We start from the raw sequence: 9,186 nt of genomic DNA, 5'->3' as shown, positions 1-9,186 counted from the left end.
CGTAGCAGATATATGTAAACTCGTAGACGACGACTATGCAGTGTTTCGTTTGGAAATAACTCAAAGCCAGAAAGAAAACAGGGCATTGCGGAGGAAACTACAGCTTCTGGAACTGAAGGTGGCACGAGAGCGCGTCCTCGCCAGTCGTCCAAGTAGTGTCAAGATCCTCGACCGATACAGAGGAATGGCAAGAGGTACATTTCGCTGAAGGCTGTCCTGCGCGGCCTGTCGCCGTTCATATATAACTCAGTGCTTGTCGCCGTTCATATATAACTCAGTGCCTGTCGCTGTTCATATATAACCAGAGGTGGGTAGAGTAGCCAAAAATTGTACTCAAGTAAAAGTACTGTTACTTCAGAATAATATGACTCAAGTAAAAGTAAAAAGTAGTCATCCAAATAATTACTTGAGTAAGAGTAAAAAAGTACTTGGTGAAAAAACTACTCAAGTACTGAGTAACTGTTGAGTAACGTCTGATTTATTTTTTAACACAAGACAACAATCAGACAGACAAAAATACAAAATAATCATCTTTAATGAATTACAAAATAGCTTAAATTAAAATAATTCAGGTAAATTCAAGTATTAAAAAATAAAATAATAATAAATAAAAAATAAATAAGCACAAGTAACACAAATTTCCAAACCTTTATACTTTTTTTACCAGGCAGAACTAGAACGAGGCAGCCCATAAACTCTCAAACTGTGTGTGTGTCTCCACAGTGACAGAACAACAGAAGGAAACACACAAACATTTCATACCAGGCATGCTGAACAGAAAACTGCACACCAGAAGGAAGCGGTCAACGTAAAATAATCAATAGGTGTTGATTAGGCCTACTCAGTACCTTTGTATTGCATGGCAAGCAACAGCCCTTTTTCTGTGTGCCTAGAAATGAATACTCTGATCTGTGATTAGGCCACACTGCACATCTCACTGAGCAGAGGAAAAGAGCAGCAGTACACATCAACTGAAAAAGCACCAGTCCATGATAGATGGCCAAATAAAACAATATTGCAGGCCTAGTATCCCAGAACACAAATTAAGCTGAATGCATGTTCTCTAAAAGGCATTAGAGGAGAGTGATGTAGTTGTAGATCGGGCATTATGTTTACTTCCAGTTCCAATATCTAACAAGAAAAGTCAGCAAAAAAAAGTCACACTAACTATATTGCCACCCTGTGGTTTGTCACTGACACTATAATCCTAAATGACAGTAACATTATACAGAGTTATATAGGTCAATGTCTACTGGTTCACATTTGAATTGATAAACAAGTATATTTACCAGCATTTAAGATGTTCTCCTCTGTGGTCCAGGATGTTCTGAATCTTGGTAGGAGTATTGCTGCTGCAATCAGCTCAGGCTCTTTCATGACGTCTCCAAAACGTTTCTGGATCCCTTGCTGCAGGGCGTGAACAAGAGGTGTACACATTTTGCAAGTTGACTCCAACTTCTTCAGCTTGTCCCGCAACTGGTAAAGTGTTGGCAGCAGGAGGCCCATATGCACAGATCATTCCCCTTGGAGGATATTAAGGGCCATGGCAACAGGCTTCATCACAGCAGCATACTCGACCAAAAACCCATTTTCAGCTGGATTGAACCTATAAAAGATGTAACGATAAAACAATTACTTATAGCTATTTCTGGTACAATGTCTTTATTATGCATTGTACATGTTAAATACAAAATATATATATATATATATTTCATTCAAGTCATCCACAATTGTCACACCACCATGCAAAGAAAACTTAGTTACTTGAGACAAGTGGATTCACCCATTAATCAGCAAGGCTTATTTACTTTTATTATTCTTTAAAAACAAAATATACATTTTGTCAACTTACATCTTTATCTTTAATGCTGTGCAGACATTGCGAATTGCTTGTTCTCCTTGCTCTCGGTGAATGCGCACAATCCTTTCTACAGCGAGGAACAGGGAGCTCCAGCGTGTCTGATTGGGTCGGAGAAACTGCAGCTTGCATTCACGTTCCACTGTTTCATGAGCCATGGTTGACCTGCTGGTTTTATTCCAAAGAGCATGACATTTTGCAAAAGCAGACCGAGACAGCCTCTTGTAGGTTTCGTTTGCAGCTCCTCCTGCAGCAGTGGCATCAACTGTGGATATAAGATTGAGGAGATGGCATGCACACTTTTGGTGCCTTGGAAGTTGGTACTCAAGGCCTGTGTTGTCATCCAGAATTGCAGACATCTTGATACTCCACCTCTGACTCACTCTGATCTTCTGTTGCATCATCAAGGGTGGAGTCACTCTCCTCTTGTACATTGATGGCTTCCTCCTCACCATATAATCGAAAGGAAGTTTGAGCCACTGTCTGTTGTCGTCCTGGTCATTTTTTCCCTGATGTGGTACTCAGAATGTATTTCCTCTAATGCAGCAGCAAGGACATCAAACGTGTGCGAGCCTTTGACAGGTCTACAAGCCAATGTGGAGTGCCTCTCCAGTGAGGTGTTGTCTATCCAGTGACAGGTGACACCTAAGTAGCTATGTTAGCAACATAGTTCACAGCACTCAGCTTTTTGATGATTATGCTCTTCTTGTGTTTTGCAGCTTCTTGTATTCTTGTGCATAACGTTTTCCTTGTCATTACTGTATGAGGTTGCAAGGTTTCTATCAAAGTATTGAAGGATGGCGTCTCAACCACAGAAAATGGTTGGTTGGCCTCACATACAAAATTTAGCATCAGCTTGTCAAGCGTTGCTTGTGTTACCCGCCCTGGGGCAGCAAAGGCTGTGATTTTTGCATTTTTCACAAGAGTATCACTGGAAGAGGAGGACTTACGCTTTCTGTGGTTCTCTAGTAAGTCTGTGTACTTTGCCAGTTTGTTGGGGTGAATCCTCTGTGGACAAAAAAAAAATCTGTGAGGCTACAGGGAGATCAAGACATTAAAAGAGACGTATTATCACATCAAATGTGGATATATATATATATATATATATATATAGAAAATGTTTAAAACATATGTAACCTAAAAGACAAACATTCGCCTATCCACAGCAAAAAAAAACTAATTTAGGAAACTTACCGCTACATGTTTCCTCAAGTTAGATGTTGAGTTCTTGAATGCTGAAATGTCCGTTTGTTTTGGTAGACACAGAAGACACCGCATAATGTAGCTGTTCTTTCGCACTTTTACTAAGGTAAATATGCTTTCAATATGAGGCCAGGGGTGCGGGTGTTCCTCCTCGTCTGTGTCTGCATTGCCGACGGCTAATTCTGACATTTTTGTGTTGCTATGACTGTAAAGCCAACCCGTCCCGCCACTGAGATTGAGTATGGTAAAGTGACGAGACTGCACAACTACGTTTGATTGGTGAAACACAGTCACGTGGTAGAGCCTTAGCGGAAGTCTCTCTCTCTCTGTCAAAATAAAACATTAAAATAAGGCATATGCGGGGGGATAAAGCCAATGACGCGTAGAATACCAAAGAGGTAAAAAGAAAAGTAACGACCTCATTGTAGCCTAATGTAGCGGAGTAAGAGTACAGTTTCTTCTTCACAAATCTACTCAAGTAAAAGTAAAAAGTATAGTGATTTAAAACTACTCCTAGAAGTATAATTTTTTCAAAAACTTACTCAAGTAAATGTAACGGAGTAAATGTAACTCGTTACTACCCAGCTCTGCATATAACTCAGTGCCTGTCGCCCCGTTCCCCTCTGTACATGTATTCAGATGTGTTTCCTGGAATTGGGTCTTGGTCAGTTTTTGGATAGTATGCAATAATTCCCCAGATTACTTAGCTATTTTGCGTAAAGAAACAATATCATATTCTAACCAGATTAATTTACTGCATTTCCTATTATTTACTCAATGAAGACAATGTGTTGCATGGAACATAATACAATCAATTAAAAGTATATCAAGAAGTTATGCAAAGTGTTACTTTTCATCCTGGCTAATTCTAGACAGTGTCAAAACTGTCAATAGTGTACAATATAGGGTTGAGCATTGACAGTAACTAACCTAACCACCTTTTCCCCCCCAATAACTCTCTCAGGTGAAGGACATCTCACTGGAGGCCACAGGAGCTTTGTGAAGCCAGCGGGACACAATACATGGAGAGATGAACAACCAATCACTGTTGATGAGGGGAGTGGAACCTCAACCCAGCACGTTATTGTGATAGAGGTTAGTGTAGTGTTGCATAAAAAATTACAGTTCCTTTGTAAATGAAATTTGTAACGTTTATTTCAGAAAGGCTCCCCTAAGCTATTCACTTGCTTACATGTACATCTGCCATAGTGGAGCTTGTGAGACTTTCCTAAGAGATTGTTATCCAATTCAACTCATGTACCAGTAATAACCTCCTCTCTTCTTGTGTCAGTCTGCAGATGCAGATGCTGCAGGTCCTGGGGTCAAGCAGGAGAGGTCTGAAGGAGAGGAGGACCCACGGCACAGCAGAGACATCCAGACTGGAGAGGCAGTAGAGCCCCCTGTAGCCATGGAGGACCCCACCACCACCGCCCCAGCTCAGCCCAGGACCCAACGCACCATCACGGAGGTCAGTGGAACGCTGAACGCCGTCCTCAAGTCAGAGACAGACACCAAGACTTTAACTGAAACACAAAGGCTAGACACAGGATCTGACTACAGATCAGACCAAGAGAGACTGGGGCTGGGGAGACTGGGCTGTCCTCCGGCTCCCGGCTCAGAGTATTTACTTTACGGTAACCCGAGCCCAAGGACGGTTCATTCCCATCGGGACTCAGGTGACGCATTAGATGATCCGTCTTGTTCTTACACTACAGAGATGGACCCAGGCAACATGCCCTTAGGTTTAGAGACAGAGATTGATCTATCTAGAGGGGACTGGAACCGGTACAGTAGTAGTGTATACTCTGAAGGGTGCCTAGATAAGAAAAGAGAGGGTCTGGTCGTAGATGAAGTGAAAGTGGAGTGTGAGTTTCCTCCCACATGGAATGCAGATAGTCACCTAGGATACGGACTCTCACAGGGCAGAGGTTTCTTAGATTACAGGGAAAGCTCAGAGACAAATTCAAATGTCGCGACCCACTCCCCTTTACACGCGCTCAGGGATCGCGACACAGTGTCCACGTCGATTGGGCCTTCCGATTCTCATGGCCACATCCTTTTCGATCAGGTATCGAACTCAAACGACAGGGCTAGAGCCCAGGCTCAGGGAGGGGGAGCCAAATCAGGCAATAGTAAAGAGAAACGGTTCCTCTGCATGTTCTGTAACAAAGGCTTCAGCTGCCCCCAGAAGGTGGAGATCCACCAGAGGGTCCACACAGGAGAGAAACCCTTCAGCTGTGCCCAGTGTCACAAACGCTTCTCCCAGGCTTGTGACCTGAAAAGGCACCAAAGAGTCCACACAGGGGAGAAACCCTACAGCTGCCCCCAGTGTGAGAAGAGGTTCTCCCACCAGCACCATCTGAAGAGGCACCTGAAGGTCCACACGAGATAGAGGCTGTTTCCCTGTACTAGGTGGTGGGCCAAACCTGAAAAACGTGAAGTTGATCAATCCCCGTAGAGGGAGGAGCTGATTTTTGTACATGACAAAACATTCTTATGATGACTATAAAATTCGTTAAACTTTGAACCGATCAAACTCCCGCACATAACCCTTGTGATGAAGGCAGCCAATGGCCTGCTTCTATCTACGACGTAAACACAGCCTCTTGTGAAAACGCAAGCTGCTGTCTGATGAAGAGGAACCGATATAGCTAGCTCCCAAAGACTGAAATAAGATAAATATCTGTTTGAGTGCACTTGAAATATGCAGCATGCAATACGAATTGTCTTGATTGTATGAAGAGGTAACGCCGTTGATAATTTAGCCAATTTATTGAAAGCTAGCCAATGTTACAGTTTGACTAGCCTAGTCAGCTACTGTAAATGTCAATTTGTGTTTCATTAGCTATCTTTGTCAGTGAATTCAATTTTTTAAATCATGTTTTGGCATGATTGTCTCATTTCAAGTAATTAGCTGCAAGCTTAAATAAACATTCAATCATATACTTTGCGTAGGAACCCAAATAAAAGCATGTAGACAGAAAGATGTGTGTGTGTCATGAACGCTAGAATGCAGGTTTAAAATGACGTCTGCATCTGCCATTACATATAGCATACCTTGCAATACAATCTTCTCTAAAAACAGTTGTACAATGTGCTTTGCAATAAGATAACCAGAATTTGATTTCTAAACCAGATGAGTTCTCAAATTGCAGCTGCCCAATACCATGGTGGGCATGCATAATGTTGGATGCATTGGAATGTAAGGTATGGTGAATGATAAAGAGCATGTAGGATTGTACAAAAAGCATTTGGGAAATTAATGTTTCAGTTTTAAATACTAAATGTTCAGTGAAAGTGAATATATTTAGGTGGTTTAAATGATGAACTTTCATACTAACCTTCTAAAAGTTGACAGTGCCTAAATCTTGCCAATCCATTCATAATTCTACTAACTATGACTGAATGTGAGACAAGTTTTCCATAGTTTACATTTCATGCGTATACATCCGAACAAAGAACACCAACACAAATAGTGTTCCACCATTTATTGAGTACAGAGGCAAATAGCAAAGGTGTCTCAGGCAGTATTTGAAATATCTAAATATAGTGTAACCTACCAATCAATATTTATTTGGACAGTGACATAATTTGCATAATTTTGGCTCTGTATGCCACCACAATGGATTTGAAAGGAAACATTCAAGATGTGCTTTAAGTGTGGACTTTCATCTTTAATTTAAGGGTTTTGTCAAAATGATTGTATGAACCATGTAGGAATTACAACCATTTTTATACATAGCCCCCCAATTTTAGGGGCTCAAAATTAATTGGACAAACTAACATAATCATAAATTAAATTGTGAGTTTTAATACTTGGTTGCAAACCCTTTGCAGTCAATGACTGCCTGAAGTCTGGAACCCATAGACATCACCAGATGCTGGGTTTCTTCCCTGGTGATGCTCTGCCAGGCCTTTACTGCAGCTGTCTTCAGTTCCTGCTTGTTCTTGGGGCGTTTTGCCTTCAGTTTTGCCTTCAGCAAATGAAATGCATGCTCAATTGGATTCAGGTCAGGTGATTGACTTGGCCATTGCAGAACACTCCACTTCTTTGCCTTGTATTGGGTTGCTTTCGCAGTATGCTTCGGGTCATTGTCCATCTGCACTGTGAAGCGCCGTCCAATGAGTTTTGAAGCATTTGGCTGAATCTGAGCAGATAATATAGCCATATAACTGTCATCAACGCATGCTTCAGTATTCCGCCTTCTCTAGGAACATTTGTGTGCCCTGGCCCCATAGGCGTATCGGAAGGATCCCACCCTGTCACCAATGTAGCTGAATCAAATCAAATGTTATTTGTCACATAGTTTGTAAACAACAGGTGTGGACTAACAGTGAAATGCTTACTTACGGGCCCTTCCCAACAATGCAGAGAAAGAAAATAGAGAGATAATAGAAAAGTAAGAACTGACATCGCCAACAAACGGAAATGTGCTCAGAAGTAATAAATATACACTGTGAAAACCAACTCCTCCCTCGACAGAGATCGATCATCTCGAAAATGAAAGAAGATACTGTAGCTTGCTACACAGCCTATCACCTGTACGCACTGCGGGAAGAGGTTCTGGGAGAGGAGCTACCTCAGGATACACCAGCAGAAAAACCATTCCACTATATAACATAGAAAGTAGGGCTGGGAATTGCCAGGGACCTCATGATACGATATTATCACAATACTTAGGTGCCGGTACAATATTTATTACGATTCTCACGATTCTATATGTATTCTGATTCGATATTGCGATTTGATGTTCCAAACATATTGCTCACTATATGTCTGCTGCAGAGAGACGAGAGAGCATGATAAAACACGTTTTGATCAATGAGGGAAATAAAAGTGCTGAAAACATGTTGGCTCACTATTTAAAAAGAAGATGGAGAACAAGCTATAGGATTTAAAAATACCTGAGTTTTTGTGCAGGTACAGCCGACTAGCGCCAGCTAACGCTACCTACAGTAGCACATTTTTTTAGAAAATAATAATATTTTGTTATTTTTTATATATATTTTTGTATCGATACTTGGAGTCAAATATCGATAGAATATAGTCCAAAAATTATATTGCAATATGTAACTGACATGTTATACGAAATGTAACGTGATTTGTAACCATCCAATCGATAGCTTCTGACGCTTAGATCAAGCCCTGCATTAAAGACAAATATTAATTGTCATTGTTGTCAACAGAAAAGATCCACAGATGCATTTGGAATAATGAGTGTAACATATTTCAGTGTTGAATATTCCTGAGTAAAATATTGCATCCAGACATTGTGTGATATAAGGCATACTTAAAGCCTAAAAAGTCTGTTACATCAAAATCAAATGTATTAATAAAGCCCTTTTTACATCAGCAGATGTCACAAAGTGCTATACAGAAACCCAGCCTAAAACCCCAAACAGCAAGCAATGCAGATGTAGAAGCATGGTGGCTAGGAAAAACTCCCTAGAAAGGCAGGAACCTAGGAAGAAACCTAGAGAGGAACCAGGCTCTGAGGGGTGGCCAGTCCTCTTCTGGCTGTGCTGGGTGGAGATAGTACATGGCCATTAAGGCCAGATTATTCTTCAAGATGTTCATATTGTGTTTGGACTGTGTAGGCTATATGATGTTCACAAATGCCTGTATCATTACATCTATTCAACTACTTTATTTTTTATGAGAAAGTTCATGCAGATTTTTAGTTGAGACGTATGTGTGGTTTATATATTGTGTATTTAAAACTCAGACTTTTCATTCCAAGACTTTCATTGAGACTCTCTTTGTTATACATCGCATCTGATCTCACCCTATTCTGCATACACCCAACAGCGCTTTATAACCAATATAATATATACTTACTAAATATAGCTACACATACCCACACACTAACAAACACCTACTGTACATGTCAAAATAGTTTAGTCAGGTTTGTCTGATGATGACTTGACTAATCATAGCTGACATGTTTACGCACTACATCCTATTTATGTCCACCATGATGGGTTTAACTACAATTAAGTAATTCTGTAACTACAGTATAGGACTCATTCATAGGGATGGGTAAACACTCCATGTTGAAAGTATGTTTATTATCTGTGTGTGTACGTACCTGAGGGAGTGTATGTCTGTGTAATCTGTATCACCT

General features: G+C 40.8%; 1 protein-coding gene across 1 annotated transcript; it reads left to right on the top strand.

Moving 5' to 3' along the window:
• Positions 1–4,146: 4,146 nt before the first annotated feature.
• Positions 4,147–6,081, top strand: LOC121560252 (zinc finger protein 19-like). The gene is made up of 2 exons (XM_041873270.2): positions 4,147–4,156; positions 4,353–6,081. Exon 2 carries the CDS (start codon positions 4,470–4,472, stop codon positions 5,451–5,453), a length of 984 nt encoding a protein of 327 aa, XP_041729204.1. The 5' UTR covers positions 4,147–4,156; positions 4,353–4,469; the 3' UTR covers positions 5,454–6,081.
• The last annotated feature ends 3,105 nt before the right edge of the window (positions 6,082–9,186 follow it).

Source organism: Coregonus clupeaformis, unplaced genomic scaffold (assembly GCF_020615455.1).
Source record: "Coregonus clupeaformis isolate EN_2021a unplaced genomic scaffold, ASM2061545v1 scaf0257, whole genome shotgun sequence".
Classification (NCBI taxonomy): Eukaryota; Metazoa; Chordata; class Actinopteri; order Salmoniformes; family Salmonidae; genus Coregonus; species Coregonus clupeaformis.
This window is presented reverse-complemented; position numbering and strand designations above follow the sequence as displayed.